General features: G+C 37.1%; 1 protein-coding gene across 2 annotated transcripts in view; it reads left to right on the forward strand.

Moving 5' to 3' along the window:
- Positions 1 to 21,911, forward strand: part of IPO11 (importin 11) — a 234,481-nt gene that overhangs the window by 47,798 nt on the left and 164,772 nt on the right. For both annotated transcript variants that reach the window (XM_010385211.2, XM_030926735.1), the window contains exons 6-9: positions 9,664 to 9,796; positions 12,781 to 12,839; positions 17,254 to 17,302; positions 19,510 to 19,580. In XM_010385211.2, the coding sequence (XP_010383513.1) occupies positions 9,664 to 9,796; positions 12,781 to 12,839; positions 17,254 to 17,302; positions 19,510 to 19,580 (312 nt within the window). The remainder of the gene's footprint in view (positions 1 to 9,663; positions 9,797 to 12,780; positions 12,840 to 17,253; positions 17,303 to 19,509; positions 19,581 to 21,911) is intronic.

Below are 21,911 nucleotides of genomic sequence, written 5' to 3' on the forward strand. Positions count from 1 at the left end.
CATGCCGCTATGCCTGGCTAATTTTTGTACTTTTAGTAGAGACAGGGTTTTGCCATGTTGGCCAGGCTGGTCTCAAACTTCTGACCTCAAATGATCTGCCCACCTTGACCTCCCAAAGTGTTGGGATTTTAGGCATGAGCCACTGTGCCCGGCCTATATTGGCTTTTTAAGTACATTATTTAAAAAGTGACTCTTAAAGGGTCATTTGTGCTGTGAACCTGTGTGGGGATTTGAGCCTGTGCATGTGTGTGTCTCGGCTTATATTAATACCAAGGTTAAAAAGAACTTTTTGGTGGAAAGTTACTTTAGTGGAGGAGAGACTCAAGGTGACAGACTTGGTTCAAAAGAACAGAGCTGTGCACTGAACAGAAGAGATTTTGAGTATAGCATGGTGCGTATTCTTCCTGTATTGATTCATAAAGCCTCTTGTCTGAGTCCTAGTTAAGGGCCTGGAATAAGAATGAAAATTCCAAAACTATCCCCCAAATATCTATAAGTTGCTTTTGAAACAGTACTGATTTATACCTTACCCATCTGTCTATTTATCTGACAAATATTTGGATTCTTACTCTATGCAATCACTTTACGGGATGCCTGAGATACAACTGTGGAAAGATAGGGGCCCACCCAGGGAGGAGAGTAGTTTTACTTTTTTTTGTTCCTCCTGCTTACTGAGTTGATATTTTGGATACATGAGAACAGTGTGTAGGCATTAAGTGGCTGAAGAGAGGCTTAAGGCTGTTGCCAGGATAAGAGACTTAGGGAACTGAAAGATGGGCCACAGCGTCCCTCCTGGGCCTGAGCTATATCACTGGCAGGTTTGAAAACAAAATGAAAATTAGATTTTACTTTAAAAAGCATGTAAGTAACAAATACTATAGGTCTTTAGAATTGTCCTTCATTGACAGTGAATAAATAAATATTAGTTGAGGCTGGGTGCAGTTACTCACGCCTGTAATCCCAGCACTTTGGGAGGCTGAGGCAGGTGGATCACAAGGTCAGGGGTTCGAGACCAGCCTGGCTAACATGGTGAAACCCCATCTCTACTAAAAGTACAAAAAATAGCTGGGTGTGGTGACGGGTACCTGTAATCCCAGCTACTTGGGAGGTTGAGGCAGGAGAATTGTTTGAACCTGTGAAGCGGAGGTTGCAGTGAGCCGAGATTGTGCCATTCGTCTCAATAAATAAATCCGTCTAAATAAATAAATAAATAAATAAATATTAGTTGAGAGACATCAGCAGTTTGGCTGGAAATCATTTTTGAGATAGATCTTGTACCTACCAAAGCTTCTGGCTTGATACATTTTGGTAATTTAATATATATATTTATGTCGTAGTTAAGTGGAAGCAAATTTATACTTAAGCCTTTTTTTTTTTTTTGAGGCTGAGTCTTGCTCTGTTGCCCAGGCTGGAGTGCAGTGGTGCAGTCTCGGCTCACTGCAACCTCTGCCTCTCGGGTTCAGGCAATTCTTCTGCCTCAGCCTTCCAAGTAGCTGGGACTACTAGGCGCGCACCACCATGCCCAGCTGATTTTTTTATTTTTAGTAGAAACGGGGTTTTCACCATGTTAGCCAGGCTGGTCACGAACTCCTGACTTTGTGATCTGCCGTCCTCGGCCTCCCAAAGTGCTGGGATTATAGGCGTGAACCACTGTGCCTGGCCGACTTAAGCCTTTTTAACAAAAAAAAAAAATTATTACTAAAATAACCTTTTTAGTTATTAAGAATACAGGTGTTTTTAAAATTGAAAATAAATTTTAAAAACATGGAAAAGTAAACAAAAATATTAACTGCCATATAACTATTACCTAGATCTAATAGTCAACATTTTGCTGTTTTTGCTTTCTCACTTTTTTTGAGCTGTTTTAAAGGAATTTAAATATTTCATTTTTTTTACTAAATTCTTCAACATTTATCTATGAAAAGATAGATTTATTTTTTAAGTATTTAACTTTTATCATCCTGAGGAAGTAAAAAGTGATTTAATATCATTTAACACTTTTATCCGGTTTTCTAGATTGTTCTCAAACACATTTTTACAAGTGGCTTGAGCCAGAAAAATGAATGAGGTGCATTTGACATGTCTTTTAGAAATCTTTTAATTTTGAATAGTATTGATTTCCTCCCTCTCCCCCTTAAAAAATGCCACTGACTTGTTAAAAAAAAAAAAAAAAAAAAAAAAACGAGATCAGTTGTCTTGTAGGATGCCCCACCTTCTACATTTATTGATTATATACGTTGCTGATTAGGTTCAGGGTAAGCAGAGTTTGGCATCGGTAGCTCATGGGTAATATTTTTTGTCCCAGTATTAGTGATGAATTATTTAATACATGAACTTTGATGTAAAACTTTTTTGGTGCTAACATTTCTTAAGGGAAAATTATGAAGACAATTAGGAGGCTAAAAAAGTTTAAGAATATTTGAAATGCTGAAATACTTAGTGTGTAATGTTTAGCTTTTGATACTTTGGAGTCAAGGCTTTGGGTTTCTCAGTTACAGCCACTAAGCAGTCAGTAGGTGGCACTGTTTCTTCTGGTTTAGAAATAGAAAATGTTAAGTATTTCATGAACTAGTACTTAACATGTTTCATTAAATAGTTTATTTGCATATTGTCTCACTGAATATTCCTTTCCCCCTCCACAGTTTTTAGAATCACATATAGAAAAAAAATATTTTTATTTCTCCTACTTGTTTGCTTTATTACTTACTCTTTTCTAGCTGAGCCTTCTATAAACATGTATCAGTTGGTGTTTTCTGGAGCAGATAGGAGGTTATACAGGGCTTGTGAATATATTAGTTGGCAATGGTTGCTTCTTGTGGTTTCTTCTTTATTTCTGATGTTTCTTCTTTCTTTATCTTTCCCTGCGTTTACTGAAGGTAAAGGGCTGAAAAGTGTTAAAGAAAAACTTTTCAAACACTTGTAAAGGATGATAAAACAGACTTTATTCAGATGGTGCTACTGTAGTGGGGTTTTGCGATAGGGGAGAGAAATTGTGCTCAACTCTGAATACAAGGAAAAGTGGGAATTTATTGCCAAGGAGCAGGGGTGGAAAGGGTGGGCGATTGCAGGAGGGTTGTGGGGGTTGTGAGGATGGAAAATTACTAAAAAGAATCATCAGGGATGAGAGGGGGTTCTTGGCCAAACTGACCTAATAGGATTCTTGCTGAAAGCAACCTGATTAGATATTGATAATATCAGATGTCAAGGATAGGGGATTTTGGCTAAACCAACATAGCAAGATTTCTTGCTAAAATTGGGTGATGCAAAGAACAGACGTTTTGGAAGTCCAAAAGTAGAAGCCTAGTTAGGACAAAGGTTCAGAAAAGCCTAATTAAAGTTTGGTCAAGGAGAGACTCTTTGTCGAAAGGTAGTGCTATTGCTTCTTCATTCCAGCCATTTGTGTACAGACCTTTCGTAGGCTAGCTAGAAAGTCTTGAATTGGAACTTTAAGAGATGCCTAATGTCCTTAACTGTTAGGTTTTTGTTTTTAAATTTCCATACTATTGGTTTTTTTTTTTTTTTTTAATTTCTGTCTCAAATACTACATGCCTTCATTTAGCAATACCTGCTGTGTGCCAGGTGTCTTATGTGCTTTTCATATCTGTAGTCCTTAAGGTACAGGTTAAGTACTTCTTATCTGCAATGCTTGGGAACAGAAATGTTTCAGATTTTTTTCAGATTTTGTAATATTTTCATTATACTTACGTTGAACATCTCAAATGTGAAAATCTGAAAATTGAAACACTCCAGTGATCATTTCTCTTGAGCATCATGCTGACACTCAAAGTTAAGGATTTTGAAGCAAATACTTCAGGTTTTCAGATTTGAGATGTTTTAGCCTGTAGTTCTCTCATATTAAGTATTACTTTCTAGGGACAGAAAGAGGGAAGAATTAATAGATCAAGATCTAATTTTGCCACTAGTATCTATAAATCTTATTTATTTTTGTGAGAAGTAGGAATGAAAATTTCAACATTGAAAGTTGCTTAAGGTGAAATAGAGTGGAATCTTTGACTACCTGAATTACTGAACTTTCTAACACGTATTTTTAGAGTCAAATGATAAATAGAAAAGGAGATAATTTTATGGAACAGAATAGAATTTTATTTTAATGACTTTGATTCCACCATGATTAAATACTTCCTTTTATTCAATCTTGTGACGGTAAGAACCTTTGGTGTAGTATTCAGAGATGGTATTTTTTGTTCTTTGTTTTGTAGCTGAGTGGGGAAGATTTTATGTTTAATATGTCTACTGTGATTTGCATTGTGTGTATGCAAGTGGTAGAATTCTGCAAAGAGATATTCTTCTGGTAACAGAAGTCAGGCCTGAAAAAAATAAAACAGTTTTGCCCCTTTGCTACCATTATTAAAAAATACTGTTTTTATTTTTTATAGACAGGGTTTTGTCTCCCAAGCTAGAGTTCAATGGTACACTCATAGCTCACTGCAACCTTGAACTCCTGGGCTCAAGCAATCCTCCTGTCTTGGCCTCCTGAGTAGCTGGTATTACAGGCATGAGCCACTGTGCCCGGCCAATACAAAATACTTTTAAAAAATCTGACACAATTTCAAAATATGCTGGTTATGTAGGGTGGCAAATTCTCCCTTAATGTTTTGCTTCTTGAGTCTGTGCCATGTTTTATTTGGCTGACTTTTTTTTCCCCCCCAAGCTTAATCTTACTTTTAATTGAGGAACTAGGGAATAATTACTGTTACCATCCTTTTTTTTTTTTTTTTTTTTTTTCAGCGAGTCTGGCATGTAGTGGTAGTGGAAGGTATTGAGAAATAGATAAAAGGTCTATGGCCATTATGGCTAGTGAATGTTTACACTATGAACATAGTGAATGTTTAAATTAGAACTATGGCTAGTTCTAATTTACACATGTATGTTACTTATATGTATATGAATATATGTGTATATACAAGAAAAACATTCAATTTATGTTTAGAGACAGTGCCTCACTTTTGTCCTGACTGGAGTGCTGTGTTGTGATCGTGGCTCACTGCAGCCCCGAACTCCTGGGTTCAAATGATCCTCTCACCTCAGCCTTGCAAGTAGCTGAGATTACAGTCATGCACCACCATGTCCAGCTAATTTGTTAAGAAACATTTTGTAGAAACAGAGTCTCACTTTGTTGCCTAGGTGGTTCTTCAACTCCTGACCTCAAGTGGTCCTTTTGCCTTAGCCTCCCAAAGTGCTGGGATTACAGTTGTCAGATACCATGCCCAGGGTGTACTTTTGTCAGATACTATGCCCAGGGTGTACTTTATATTTTGATATCAAAAGGTTTAAACAGGGCCAAGCATGGTGGCTTATGCCTGTAATCCCAACACTTTGGGAGGCTGAGGCAGGAGGATCATTTGAGCCCAGGAGTTTGAGACCAGGCTGGGCAATATAGTGAGACCCCATCCTACAAAAAGTAAAAATAAATATGTAAATTAACCTGGTGTGGTGCACCCCTGTAGTCCCAGCTACTCGGGAGGCTGAGGTGAGGCGATTGCTTGAGCCCAGGTGATTGAGGCTGCAGCGAGCTGTGCTCACACCACTGCACTCTAGCCTAGGCAACAGAGTGAGACTCTTTGTCTCAAAAAAAAAAGTTTAAACAGAACTTAATTATACCAAAAATGCTTATCTCTTTTATACAATGCAGTTAATTGTTAGTTATTGTATTAGGAGACATTAGAGCATAGAATATAATAAAGCAGGTTTTGAGCACCTTCCTTGGATTCAAATCCTGTCTCTTCCTCTTACTGTGTTCTTTATTCTTGGGCAAGTTACTTAACTTTTCTATACCTCACTTAATTTTCTTATTGTAAAAGGAGAGTAAATAATATCTACTTTTAGATTGTGATGATTAAATAAGTTAACACAGGTAAAGTGCTGAGAGTACTGCCTAGTGCATAGTAAGGTTTAATAAATGTCTTATTCTGTAAATGCTGTAAATGTTATTTTATTTACCATTTATGTCATCATTATCTACATAAATACTTGTATACTGATGAACTGATATCCGGAACATACCTTTTATTTGTGTATGTAGTTTTATTTATTTATTTATTTATTTATTTATTTATTTATTTATTTATTTATTTAATGATGGAGTCTCTGTTACGCAGACTGGAGAGCAATAGTGTGATCTCAGCTCACTGCAGCCTCCAACTCCTGGGTTCAAGCATTTCTCCTGCCTCAGCTTCCTGAGTAGCTGGGATTATAGGCACGTGCCACCATGCCCAGCTAATTTTTGTATTTGTAATAGAGATGGGATTTCGCTATGTTGGCCAGGCTGGTCTCGAACTCCTGACCTCAGGTGATCCACCCGTCTTGGCTCCCCAAAGTGTTGGAATTACAGGCGTGAGCCACTGCACCTGGCCTATATGGGTTTTTTTTTTTTTTTTTTTTTGAAATGGAGCCTGCTCTGTCGCCAGGCTAGAGTGCAGTGGCGATATCTCTGCTTGCTGCAACTTCTGCCTTCCGGATTCTCCTGCCTCATCCTCCCGACTGGCTGGGACTACAGGTGTGCACCACCACGCCCAACTAATTTTTGTATTCTTAGTAGAGACGGGTTTCACCATGTTGGCCAGGATGGTCTCAGTCTTTTGACCTCATGATCCACCTGCCTCGGCCTCCCAAAGTGCTGGGATTACAGGTGTGAGCCACTGTGCCCAGCTGGTTATTTTTTGTTGTTGTTTTGTGTTTTTTTTTTTTGAGACAGGGTCTCACTTTGTCACCCAGATTGGAGTGCAGTGGTGTGGTCTCGGCTCACTGCAGCCTCCCTTCCTGGACTCAAGGCATCCTGGCATCCTCCCACTGCAGCCCCTCAAGTAGCTGGAAGTACAGGTGCACCCCACCACGCCAGGTTAATTTTTTTTTATTTTTTGTAGAGACCGTGTTTCACCATGTTGCACAGGCTAGTCTTCTGACACCAAGTGATCACCTGCCTCAGCCTCCCAAAGCACTGAGATTACAGGCCTGAGGCATTGCGCCTGCTCTGAGCTTACCTTCTAAATGAGTTCAAGTGACTTCAGATAATACTGACACAAAAAATTTCAATATAAAGTCCTCTTAAACAATTTTAATATCTATACACAGAAGTTAATGTTAACCGGTAGTTTTAAGGAGATGCAAAGAAAGGCTATAAAATTATTCAAAATGTCACTTTGTGGTAAGCAAGATATCGGTTTAAAGCATAATAGTTTTTTGGTCTTACTTGAAATTTGGGTATGGCACCCTTTGAGTTTTTGTTTTGTTACAAAAAGACACAGTACAAAACAAATCTACAAATTATAGCCAAGGCTATAGATTTCATTTTTGGGAAGTTGAAATATTTGCTACAGTAAGAAATTTTACATTAGTTTAAAATTTAATTTTAGGTGTTTTGTAGAATTCTTACCCTTTCTACCTCTAAATCCTTCTGTTTGTATTCTTTCACTTTCTTCTGGCTGACAAAATATTTTAATGATTGTTGGGAAAGTTTAGGATGTTGTATATTACACAGTAAGTATAATAAAATTTAGGACGATAGATTTTTTTCAATTCTGGATATGTATTTCAGTTTTTTATTTTCTGAAAGGACTTACTAAGAAAAATACAAATTCATTTTATGGTTTACTGAAGTTATAAGTAAAGCATGCAAGTTTGTTGAAATAAAGCTTTTTTCCCACTTTTTAAATATTATTTCCCTTCTATCAGAGTGAATGTTTGCTTCTCTGCTACATTATTACTTCATGGGAAAATGTCACTTTCAAACTCTTTTTATGATACAGCGGTTTGTGTTATAACACTATTGAGAGAATGATCACTAAAGTATTTTGGCTATGATGAAACATTAGGATTCAGCAGTTTGATTTTACTCTATGAAATACTGCATACATACTTGAGAATATGCTAAAGTAGCTTAATAAGTAGTCATTGTACCTGTTGTGAAGTATACACACAAGACGAGGAAGGGCTAAGGCATCCCTGACTGATTTGGTTTGTAAAGATACAGTGAACCACTTTTAGATTCAGGCAGTTCATTATTTAATTTGGATAGAGAAGGGAAGCACCTACAGGTGCAAGCTTCCTGTGGGCCTTGTCTCATACACCAGAAAGAATGACACAGAAACAATAGGAGATGGATGACTCTAATGTGACTCGTGGGATGCTTAATTGCTGAGAAGCCAGTTCTAGACTGTATAGCTCAGTAGTTTTATATTCTGCAGTATATTTTAAGGGGAGAAGGACAGAAAGCCTTATACCTCTTCAGAACCTGAGAGGTGGTGAGAAACTGTCTCATGATAGCCTAAAGGAGGAGATAAAGAGGCGAGTAGTAGATGGTCTTGTAAGTTTCTTACAAGCCTTCTATCCTCTTGTGTTCTGGGAGGATCACAGGATGTTTTGCCAAGACTCAGGTTAGCTGAGGTTCAAGCCTTTGCTGAGCTTGTGTGTTCTGTGTGGATACATGCACAGTTGCTCCGGGGGATATTGCGAAGCTGTTTTAATGGCACAGACCATTAAAAATACTTAATTAAACTAACGTAAATGGAATTTGATTTTTTCATAAAAACATAATTTTAACAGGATTGCAGCTCTGGTTTCTGATGCCTGTTCTATAAATAGCATTTAATTAGTCAACAGGAGATGCTTATGTCTTGAGTAAGAAAAAGTATTCTGAAGTATGCTGATGATAACTAGTCATAAATACCTTTATCTAATTTTAATTTAAAGTAAATAGCCATGTAGACTCAGCTGGATTGCTTTGAGAAGTCCTGGAAAAAATCGAAGATATCACTGGAAGATGTTCTGCCTCAAAGTGTGAGGCAGAACATTCTTTTTTTTCTTTTTTTTTTGAGACGGAGTCTCGCTCTGTCACCCAGGCTGGAGTACAGTGGCGCCATCTCGGCTCACTGCAAGCTCCGCCTCCCGGGTTCACGCCATTCTCCTGCCTCAGCCTCCGAGTAGCTGGGACTACAGGCGCCGCCACCTCGCCCGGCTAGTTTTTTTGTATTTTTTAGTAGAGACAGGGTTTCACCGCGTTAGCCAGGATGGTCTCGATCTCCTGACCTCGTGATCCGCCCGCCTCGGCCTCCCAAAGTGCTGGGATTACAGGCTTGAGCCACCGCGCCCGGCCTGAGGCAGAACATTCTTAATGTGAGGGTCAGGTTTTTAAATATCAGTACACTTTAGTAAAGCAACTGAGAAACCATGTGGTTGGTATGTTCCTGGCATTAAATGTGCAAAAGCCGTATGGGTAGAACTGGCAGAACACGGAAGGCTTTCTCCTTTGTATATCTTCTTATATTGATTTATCTGACATACTCAGTGACAGTCCATAAATCATTGTTTTAAACTGAGGTTGCAACCTATTAGTGGGGATAAAAAGAATAAAAATAGAATATATAAGGCTGCAATGCAGGATTTGATGAGGTATTAATATTGTTTTAAGAAACTAGTCTTTTAGGGGTGTGTCTGTGTGTGTTTAGCAGCCAGTGTAAGCTGTATGTGTTACTGTGCTTTGTGGCTAAAAAAGTATGAAACATTGCCACAAATACTCTTTGACTATTTCAGATCTCTCAGAAAATGTGTGCTTAGTTGTAAAACTAAAATATATTACTTTGTAGTTCTAATGTATTACTGAAATCTATAATACACTATGAATAAATTTGTTGCCTTTTTTTGCAGTTAGCTTCTGGAATTTATAATTTTGCCTGCTCTCTGTGGAATCACCACACAGACACATTCCTGCAACAAGTTTCGTCTGGCAATGAAGCTGTAATTCTGAGTTCACTAGAACGAACTCTGCTATCATTGAAAGGTACTATTAAACTTGATATGTTCATTTTTGAAATGAGGTACCTCAGAACAGTCACCAAATAGTTTCTTTAGATGGGTTTTCTGTTCCCAATTTCACTGGAAAAATAAGAGATTAATTTCTCCCTGAAAGATAAAGGCTTATTTATAGTTTTGTGACAGTAGCTCTTCCTCTACCCCTTCTAATTTTTGAAAGCACGTATAGTAAGTTGAGGTGGATAGTTAGATTCACATTATTCACATTATTGTGGCCTCATGGCTCTGAATATATTTTTTTCAAATGCTTCTAGTTTTTGTTTCTACTTTATTTTTCTCATTCTGGACCCCTACACTTATCATTGTCATGCCAACTTTTCCTAAATTTTTTTCTCCAGGCTGGAATGAGCACTGTGTTTCATCCCTCCTTTCCCTGGCAAGACAAGGCTCCATCTTTCATCTTAGTGCCTCACACTCACTTGGATTTCAGAAGGTGCTTGCTGGGATGCCATCTTGACCTGCATCTTGGTGTATGTTGCTTGCAGGCATTCCCTTAGCATAAATCTCCATCTCACTTTCCTTGAGCTGTTTAACTTGATGAATGTATTCCCAGGTTCCTTTTCTTCTGAAACATACTCATTTGTCTCATTCTCTTACTGTTCTAGTCCCTCCTCTCTTTCTTCTTTCTGTTCTGGTTGCTAAGACTCTGTTAGTTCTTTTTTTTTTTTTTTTTTTGGAACAGACAGGGTCTTGCTCCCAGCTTGAAGTACAGTGGCATAATCATAGCTCACTGCAACCTTGAACTCCTGGGCTCAAGTGATCGTCCCACTGCAGCTTCCTGAGTAACTGGGACTACAGGCACATGCCACTCCACTGGGCTGATTTTTACGTCTTTCTGGCCTTGAACTCCTAGCTTCAAGTGATCCTCCTGCCTTGACCTCCCAAAGTGATGGGATTACAGGGATGAGCGCTGTGCCTGACCTAGTTTGTTTTTCTTAGTTTGATCTCAGACAGCATCAGTTTCTCTCTTACTCTAACTCAGTTTGCATTCTTTTTAGTTTTACTTATAAGTTCTTTTATCATACTCATTCTGGTACCTTGGAATCCCATCGGTCTTGGCATTGCCTTAATGCATCACTTACTTTCACCAGACAATGGATGCACAAATCCCAAACTGTCAGCATATTTTGTGAAACCTGTGAAGAAATGTTTGAATGATTTTAAAGGACTGTTGAAAAATAAAATCCATTGTAGAAGTAGTTATAAAAGTGAGTGGAGATGGTTTTGTCAACATCCTTGAGGAAGAAATTACATACATTGGAGAGAAATGTTCACTCAGAAAGAATCAGAGAAACTGATATAAGGCTGTGTATACAAAACTGTGTGTATAGTAGTATATTTAATGATCAAGAAATTTTCAAGATTTCTTTTGATTATAGGGTTTTCTTACCTTATTGATTTCAAAGCCTAACTCCTGACGAAAAATATGTAGCTTTACCATATCTTTGCCTGCCTTAAGCTTTTTAATACCTCACCATCTAAAGGTCTTAGATTCACATTAACTTTTTAGAGACATCCTGCCCTGGAAAATTTTGTTCTGTAACTATATGTTTCTGTCCTGAAATGAAGAAATACTCCAGACTAGAATTTTTGTTTTGTGTAATCTCTATCTGAATTTACACTTAGTGCATTTAGTATCTTTTAGACATGGATGCATTCATTATTTCATTCTACAAATCTCTAGGTGCTTGGCACTGGGGAGACAGACTTAATAAAATGATCCCACAAATATATTTAAAGTGACACCTGTGACAGAGTCCTTATGATATTATGATAACTGATAATATGATCAGAAAAAATTTCCCTGAGAAAGTGATCTTTGAGCCGTAATCTTAAAGGATAAGTGGAAATTAACTAGGAAGGGAGAAGGAAAGGATCCTCTCAGGTATTATGGCTCAAGGTCTTATGGTGAGAAAGCATACCCAGAATAAGGGACTCAATTTGAATTCTGTTTTCTCCTTATGAAAACGAGGAAAAGTTACTGCATCGTTACGATGCAGCAACTTCTGAGTTGCATATAATTGATGGTTTCAGACTGAAGGTCTTATAAACAGCTACATTCTAAACCTAATTTTAATACATTGCTTTCGACTTACAAACTGAAGGTCTAGTAGACAGCTACATTCTAAACCTAAATTTAATCCATTGCCTGTAGACCTCATAAACACTATTTAAGGTATAATTTTTTAATATTGTAATAGCAGTGCTTATTTACTGAACTTTTAATTTTGTCTCTTACACTGTCACCATCCTTATTGTTGCTAAATAATTGCTATATTTTACATATACCGTGGAATCCATCAATAACCCTATGAAGTAAGATTTGTTAACCACATTTTACAGATGAGGAAACTGAGATCTAGAAATTTGCCCAAAGTAGTATTACAGCTGTAGACAATAGAGCAAGGATTTAAATCTAGCTCTGCCTTCAAATCTATTATCCTGCTTATCTCTCTGTGTACATTAGTTTGACTCATGAAATGTCACAGTTGAGCAGTGTAGTTGATTCCAAATTTGGGAATAGGGTTTAATTTTTGTATCCTTTTTAGGAGATAACTGTATTTCCATTAATATAGCCTAAAACTGAATGAAGTTTTTTGGTTACCGTTGAGTCATAGCTTAAAGTTTGTGAAATAGAAATAACTTTTCCAATTTCAGTTATTGCAGGTAAGAAGTACTAACAATTATATAAATTACAGTAAATTTTGGAATCCAGTTTTAGAAACATGAGTAGTAACAATAAGTCAGAAGAATACTGCATTTGTGAGTCAGAAGAACTAGACTTTAGTTCCATTTTTCCCACTAATTTCCCAACCAGATAACCAGGAGTTAACTTTCTAACCCAGATTAACCTCCAAGCTTGATTACGTTTTGTGATTCTGAATCTTTGTTGTGATTGTACTTTTCGTAGGATAAAATACGATTCAAGTAAAGCTTGCTTTTGCTTTTCAGTGCTGCGTAAGTTAACTGTTAATGGATTTGTGGAGCCTCATAAGAATATGGAGGTGATGGTAAGTGATCAAAGAAATTTGCCGTGACTTTGGGAAAGTGGTATTTTCCTGAATGTTTGGAAGAGTGCTCTTTTTATTTGGCATTCAATGAGAAGAGTTTTTATTAAGTGACCATCTAGTTTTTTACCATTCTGACTTTTAGACGTCTGGTCTGTTTTCACTACATACATCAAAGTGGCTGTTGTGTGAAGGAGAGGAAATAGGCCCAGGATATTTCTCAAGGATACCATGGTACATTGAGAGTGTTAATTTGAATTTAAATTAAAATGAACTCCTGTGAATTTGAATGCCATTATAACATTACCAGGCACATTGTAGATAGTTATTTATATACTTAATATTTTCCTTTGTTTTTGTGTATTTAAAATAAATTTGTTTTTTTCTGTCTGATCATAACATTAATACATGCTCTTTGCAATCAATTAAAAAATATATGAGAGAAAAACCTTGTCAATAAATTGATCGTAAGTTGTGATGTATATTCATTGTCTATAGATCCATCTTCTTTTTTCTATGCAAAAATATAGTTACCTTTTTTTTTTTTGAGACAGAATTTCGCTCTGTCACCCAGACTGGAGTGTGGTGGCGCAATCTTGGGTCTCTGCAGCCTCTGCCTCTTGGGTTTAAGCAGTTCTCCTGCCTCAGCCTCCCAAGTCGCTGGGATTACAGGCATGCGCCACCACGCCCAGCTAATTTTTGTATTTGTAGTAGAGACAGGATTTCACCATTTCTGCCAGGCTGGTCTCGAACTCCTGGCCTCAAGTGATCCGCCCTCTTTGGCCTCCCAGGCGTGGCTGTGCTTGGCCTAGTTGCATTTTTTTTTTTTTAATAGATGAAGTGGCATTTTATTATACTTAGATCTGTGTTAGTATTCACAGTAAGTTTAGCTCAGGTAAAACATTGCTTTTTGTAAGTTGCTTTGGGGGTTGCTCAGGAGTTGAGGAAAAAATAAATCTAATTGGGTCTTTAGGTCTCCCCTACTAGATTTGACCAGAGCCATTAAAAAAATAGATTTTTTTTGTATATTGATGACATTTGATTGAAGTAATTGTTCTATTGTTAAAAGAGTTTAAAACTGATTAATATACATCATCATAATATGATGGTTTTTTTTTTTTTTTTGAGACGGAGTTTCACTGTGTCGCCCAGGCTGGAGTGCAGTGGTGCGATCTCGGCTCACTGCAAGCTCCGCCTCCCGGGTTCCCGCCATTCTCCCACCTCAGCCTCCGAGTAGCTGGGACTACAGGTGCCCGCCACCTCGCCCGGCCAGTTTTTTGTATTTTTTAGTAGAGACGGGGTTTCACCGTGTTAGCCAGGAGGGTCTCGATCTCCTGACCTCGTGATCCACCCGCCTCGGCCTCCGAAAGTGCTGGGATTACAGGCTTGAGCCACGGCGCCCGGCCTAATGGTTATTTCATTTTATGAAAATTGACATGCTTTTTTTTTTAAGTTAAAAATTTCAGAAAAAGAAACTAAAAAATCGCTTATAATCTTACTCTTCAGAGATACTGCTGAAGTTTATAAATATCCTTGAAGACATTTTATGCATATTATTCTGGATAGACCTTCTCACTCAATTTGATACAAATGGGATAATATTTACTTGTTGTTTCCTTACTTTCATTTTAAAGACAAACTAAGCATATTATAGATAGTTTTCCCTTGTCAGTTGTATTGTTGTTACATGTTATTTTAAAAATGATTGTATGGTACATTCATATGATTAGTGTCAGTAGACTAATTTTTTACAAAAGAGATATTAATATAGGATTCTTATAATGTACTTACACAATTATCTGTTGATGGACATACAGGTTCTCAGTTTCTCATTTTTGATAAAAGATATGGAGTGAACATTTAGGTAACTGTTATGTGGTTTTCTAATCTCTTTAGGATAAATTCCTAGAATTGAAAGTGTTGGGTTAAGCATATGCACCTCCACAGTATTGATACATATTACCAAATTGCTGAAAGATATCAAGCCTCAGTTTAAATCCAGATACACTTTAATTGCCATACTGCCAAAAAAGATTTTTGAGAAACCAACTTGACAACTCCCTTTCAATTCCCTCACTAGAATGTATAAATTCCATGAAGGCAGGGGTTTTGTTTTATTCACTCTGACTTGGAGCTTGGAACAGTCTTTTTCATATAGTAAATTCTCAATAGTTATTTGTTTAATGAATAAATCCTTTATGTTAGAAGCAATATGTCAAAAGCCTCAGGAATTATATGCAATATTACTCTCATTATATTAACTAGAATATTATGTTTATCTTTTTTTAAGTGAAAATGAATTGATTTGATTTCTATTCCTATGAGTTGAAATAGTGGTTTACTTGGGCCATCATTTATATTTTGTGAGCTTTGGCTTTGCCTTAAGAGTCTTCTGTTTGCATAAATCATATGTCAACCTTTACTCAGTTATAAATGCCTTATTGTAGCATTTAATAATTAAGGTATATCAATCAATTAGAGGATAAAATCTTAACAAATGAAGGACAATGTTTCAAATAATATAAAAATCTTTTTTTTTTTTTTTTTTTGAGACAGTCTCACTCTGTTGCCCAGGCTGGAGTGCAATGGCGTGATCTTGGCTCACTGCAACCTCTGCCTCCCAAGGTCAAGCGATTCTCCTGCCTCAGCCTCCTGAGTAGATGGGACTATGGGGTGCACCACCACGCCCAGCTAAGTTTTTGTATTTTTAGTAGAGGCAGGGTTTCTCCCTGTTGGCCAGGCTGGCCTCGAACTCCTGACCTCAGGTGATCCACCCGCCTCGGCCTCCCAGAGTGCTGGGATTAAAGGCGTGAGCCACCGCACCTGGCCTAAAAATCTTAAAAACAACAGAGAGCTTAAAAGATGCTAAAGAAATGATACATGACAGTGGTGAGATTCTGGGCTCTGAAGGCAGGCACATTGATATGATGGCTTTTAAAATCGGTGGCCTTTATAATTTTCTACTTTCTTTGGAGAATAGGACTATTGGACCCTTTTATAAATTTAAGAGACATGGGATCTCTTAGTGATCTTATTCTTTTGTATTGAAACCTTTTGCTGTTTCACTGTTATGTTATTACTTTTTCATTATAAATTATTGTCAACTATGCTTTAAAAAGACAGAAATAGTATGAAAATGGAAGATGATGCAGTAGTGAAGTTGTCATCCTGAAGTTTTCTTCTTCTTTTAATTGTGTTGCCAATTAAATTAATTTAACACAAATTGTATTAATTGTATTGTGTCCCATTTCTGGAAAGTATAAAGGAAGATTGGAAACATTCATTTTACTCTGCTTTTAGCTTTTATTTAATATAGTTGAGAATTCAGAATTTTACATTTTCTACCTGAAATGACAGAGAGGGAAGGAAATTGACAGAGGAAAAGGTTTACTAGTTTTTGATGAGTCAGTGGACGGGTATTCCGAGTCTGAGAGCAGTACTCTCGACTCTAATGTTAACAATGAAATTGATTGTCTAAGTAAAATCTCAGACACTAAGTCTTCAGATAATGGTATCCTAGTTGAATTTTCTCAAACTCAAGAATTGATGAATGAACAATATATTTCTGAGGATAGAGAGGAATTGTAGCATTCTAGAGTTAATTATTTTCCAGGAAAGCCACCATCATCCAGTATTTCATGATAAAACGAGACCACTTCATTTGCTAATAGAGTGTGTGACATCTTTTATGATGTTTATATGCCAACATTTATTGATACAAAGATGTCTTCTATGTTTAAATTCTTGTTAAAAATTTTAATTTTTTTCACTATTTCTTTTTATTTATTCCTGTTAATTATTCAAAACATATCTTAGAATATGTTTTCAAAAATAATGGTCCGTTAGACCTAGCCAGTATATGTTGATGCCTATCTAATACTAGTATCTGAGGACCAATGTGTCATATACTTGGAGTTAAGAACTGTGGTGTAAATAATTGCTACCATGTATTCATTTTTTGAATACTTAATTATTGCCAAACAATGTTCCAGGATTCTGGGATAAAGCAGTAAACAGAGCACAGTTCTGGCTCTCAAGGAGCTTATATTCTAATGTAAGGAGCCACATAATAAATGGACAAATGCAATATTTCAAGGGATTTAAAGCCTGTGAAGAAAAATTAAAGCAAAGTAAGGAGAATAGAGAGTGTTTAGTGAAACAGGATGCTTAGAAAGTAATTTTTTATTTGTTGCAAAGTGATTTATGTAACTAAAGGAGATATTGAAGAGGTGAAATACTATAGTTATTTCCTTGTTTATAATAGTGAATTGTTTTTTGCTTAACTAATTTTAACTTATTTTTCTTCAGCTAACTTTTTAAAGTGATGTAATAGATTTGTTTTAGTATCCCTGAAAAGGGTACAAGGTAAATGTTTATAACAGTAAATTGAGATATTTCAAATAATACTCTTTTCTAGGGTTTTTTACATGGAATATTTGAACGTCTAAAACAGTTTCTGGAATGCAGTAAGTACTTTCATTGCAGTCCTTTTTACTGTAGAATTTTTATTCATTAATAGCTAGGATTAATGAGGGATTAATAGATACTTATTCATTAATAGCTTCTGGTGCGCTATCTGAGATAAAGTGTCTCTTGTCAAATTGCCCCCCTGAGTGAGCACGTGATAGCTGCAGAGATCCTATATGTAGCTAAAATGAGTATTTTGTATCAACTTTCTGAAGTTAAGTTAGAAGCTTACCCTTTGTCTCATGTACAGAATTCCCTCCTTGGACTACAAACCAAGACCTACAGCGGATGCTTGAAACCACAGATAGTACCAAACCCTATGTGTACTATGCTTTTTCGAGCTAATATCCAAAGTGACTACTAAGTGATTAACAGGCGGGTAGTGTATATAGCCGGGGTTTGCTGGACAAAGGGAGGATTCTCATCTGGGGCAGGACAGAGTGGGCCAACTTGAGATTTATCACCATACTCAGGATGCTGCACAATTGGAAACTTAAGAATGGTTTATTTCTGGAATTTTCTATTTAATATTTTTGGATTGTGATTGACTGCAGGCACCTGATACTGGGGAAGGCAAAACTAAGAGGAGACTACTGTACTGGTAATGAGTGTAGAGGAATTTGCCTTGTTGCCAGGCTGGTCTCAAACTCCTGGGCTAAAGCGATCCGCCCACCTTCATCTCCCAAAGTGTTGGAATTACAGGTGTGAGCCACCTTGCCTGACCAAAATAGATTTTTAAAAAAAGATTTCCCTGAGGCCAGGCGTGGTGACTCATGCCTGTAACCCCAGCACTTTGGGATGCCGAGGCGAATGGATCGCTTGAGCCCAGGAGTTGGAGACCAGCCTGGGCAGCATGAGGAAACCCTGTCTCTACAAAAAATATTAGAAAGTTAGCCAGGCATGGTGGTGTGTGCCTGAAGTCCCAGCTACTCAAGAAGGATTGATTGAACCTGGGAGGTTGAGGCTGTAGTGAGCAGTGATCTCACCACTACACTTCAAACTGGGTGACAGAACAAACCCCGTCTCAAGAAAAAAAAAATCTATTTTGTGTTCGTTCCCCTTTCTATATTTCTTCTGCGGCTACCCCTTTCCAGGCAGATGTTCACAACAGTCATATGTATAACAAATATTACCTATAGAGTATATGCCAAATCCTGTTTAGACTTCTTATAGACTCTTTTGCTTTTAGTATTTGCTGCATATCACTGTGATACAAATTTCCTTAACTGACAGTTTCATTTTGTAAATCCCTTGTTCATTAACCTCCAGTGGCTTATCTTTAGTATCCTTTATTATTCACTGTCCCATGTGAGAGACTATAGCATTTATATTTGTGTTGTATTTTACTGGTGGTCTGTTTGTTATCTTCTTCTTCCATGTGATTGTAAGCACCTTTATTTGGACATACACATGTGTGCACGCACAAATTGTGTGTGTGTGTGTGTGTGTGTTTGGGGATTTGCTGTCCTGAGAAGATATCTTAGTCTACTCTCTTTTAAGGAGCTACTGATTGTTTTATGTTAGTCAGTTTCAATTTAGTAAAACGTTATTGAGCCTTTTGGCAGACACGGTTCTGGGTACTATGCATGCAAAGATATGCATGCAGGAATGTTCATATTGTGTAAGTTACGTTTTCTAAAAATAGTCATTTTTCTCTGCCATGCTTGTGGGCGTGGCAGAAGGAAGAATACAAACCCTTCCAGGAGAGAATAAGACAAATGAACAAACAGAATATGAAGAGTATTATTAGAGAGCAGAGTAGCTGATGAGCTGGTGGACATTGTTCTGAATGTACAAAAACAAAAATCACGCCAGGGAAATTATCAGAATCAATTTGTCAGAAGATACAGGAAAAATGATAATGAGTATGTTACTCCTTGAGTGCTTTATTTTACACATGTGTGTTGTACTTCAGCTGTGACATTTAGTTTTTAAATGTTATCCATGATTCATTGCTAAAACGACTATTCTTTTACTATAAAAATGAGTTCAGTTCATATATTAGGATTAATTTTGTATAATGTGGCACAGAGGGCTACTGTGTCATTCGGTGTAAATCTTGGTATTGCTTTTTAAATAATGAATTCATGATGCGTAATATGCAAAAATAAAACCAGCAATATTATTTTTGTGAAAGTTTTGATGTCTTGGTTGTGAACTTACAGAATATTAACTTCTACTAATATTTGAAATGTATTTTTAACAGGTAGAAGTATAGGTACAGATAATGTGTGTAGAGATAGACTGGAAAAGACCATCATTCTTTTTACTAAAGTGGTAAGTTTTTAAAAAACTTGTTTTCTCAAATATAATACACATTCAAATTTAGAAGGGAAAATGATATTTTTATAACCATTTTCACTTTAGTGTAAGGAAACCTATGTTCTGACTCCTTATAGGAAAGCTAAAAATTGCTTTTATATGTACTTTAGAATACATATGATAATTAAATTTATATAACATGTCATAGTGTAAGTCACCTTGATACATAAAAAATCAATTCTAATATTAGAGTATTTGATTCCTCTAAACTCGTTATTCTTTGACCCACTGGAGAAAGTAGAGATAAAGAAGATAGCAGTGCAGTTCAGCTAGAAGCAGAACAAATGTAGCAGACAGGAAGTCAGTATATTCAGAATGACCATCAGACTATCTTCATCCATACTAAGCATCTTTTGAATGGAATTATAGGGGGTGCACTGTGGTAGGCAGTGTGCATAATTACATTTTATAAAACATTAATTTTTATGAAATTTTGGGCTTGAAGGATTGGGAGAAGTGCAAAAATTGGGTTACAGCAGTTAGAAAGACCTAGCTTGGGGACTGCTTGCAGTAAAATAGGTACTCGAAGACAGGTGGGAATACCAAAATCTGTAATCTATTTCCCTTTTTAATTAAAGATTCGATAATAGGGGAGGGGTTGCTTATTCCCTGGGAGGGGAGAAAAGGAGCAGAAATGAGCTATTTTGTATCTTTGTGTTTTAGGTAGTAATTACCTTTAGTTTCAGTTGTCTTCATTTCTCTTATTCCAAGTAGCCTCAACAACAGAAGTTCACCTAATCTTCCAAGATACAGTATCAAATTGACTCAGATTCTCTGTTAAAAAATCACAAAGCAAAGTAAAACAGGATGATGTGCTTAGTCAAAGAGGACTATACAGTATGTATCACTGACACTTGCCTGCAGCTCTGCTACCTCACAGTCCCTACTCAGTATATCAGTTACATAAGTAAAAGTTAAAGAGCATTATTTGGATGATCTCTTTTAGAAAACACATTTATTTAGCTGTGGGATTTTTCACTTCTTTCAGCTCTTTCTTAAGGTAATGACATGGATAGACGGTATCTGTAATTCTACTTTACATAACATGTTGGAAGCAATTTCACTTATGAAATTCATATTTATGATCTCTAAGAATTTGTTAAAGCTTTTTAAATTAGAATATTTCAAAATACGATAAAGTTACTATAAATAGAATTGAGTAACTTTGAGTCTTCATAACATCATCACTCAGCAGCTATTACCAACATATGGCCACAGTCAGTCTTACTTTGTCTGTGTGCTTCTTTCCCCTCCCATCCTTGCTGGTTATTTTAAATCATATCCCAGATATTATTTAGCATTATCTGTAAATATTTGAGTGTGTGTCTTTAAGTGGTAGGGTTTTGTTTTGTTTTGTTTTGTTTTGTGTGTGGGTGTGTTTTAAGATGGGGTCTTACTCTGTCACCCAGGCTGGAGTGCAGTGGTGTGAGCTTTTCTCACTGCAGCCTCTGCCTTGTGGGCTCAAGTGATCCTTCCACCTCAGCCTCCTAAGTAGCTGGGACCAGAGGCACCTGCCACCACGCCCAGCTAAATTTTTGTATTTTTGGTAGGGATAGGGTTTTGCCATGTTGCCCAGGCTGGTTTCGAACTTCTGGGCTCAAGTGATCCACCCACCTCCACCTCCCAGAGTGCTGGGATTACAGGCGTGAGCACTACACCTGGCCTGTTTTATTTTTTTTAAATAGGATCTTAACACAATTATTATATTTAAAACATAGTGATAGCTTCTTAATGTCATTTAAATCTCTAGTCAGATTTTAGATATCTCTGATTGTCTCATGAATTCTTTTTTTTTTTTTTTGAGACGGAGTCTTTTGCTCTGTCACCCGGCCTGGAGTGCAGTGGCCGGATCTCAGCTCACTGCAAGCTCCGCCTCCCGGGTTTACGCCATTCTCCTGCCTCAGCCTCCCGAGTAGCTGGGACTACAGGCGCCAGCCACCTCACCCGGCTAGCTTTTTGTATTTTTTAGTAGAGACGGGGTTTCACCGTGTTAGCCAGGATGGTCTCGAACTCCTGACTTCGTGATTCGCCTGTCTCGGCCTCCCAAAGTGCTGGGATTACAGGCTTGTGCCACCGCGCCCGGCCATGAATTCTTTATAGTTTGTTTGAATCAGTATTCAAGTTGCATCAGCTCCCTTTCCATCTATTCCAAAGTTATTTCCTTGCTATTATTTCTTGAGGTAACAGGTAATTTTCTGTACTTCTTCATGTTTTGAATTTGATTGTTTCTATCTCCATATGCTTTTTTAAACATGTTCTTTAGTCTCCACTGTTCTCCCATATTTC

Source organism: Rhinopithecus roxellana, chromosome 3, assembly GCF_007565055.1.
Source record: "Rhinopithecus roxellana isolate Shanxi Qingling chromosome 3, ASM756505v1, whole genome shotgun sequence".
Lineage (NCBI taxonomy): Eukaryota > Metazoa > Chordata > Mammalia > Primates > Cercopithecidae > Rhinopithecus > Rhinopithecus roxellana.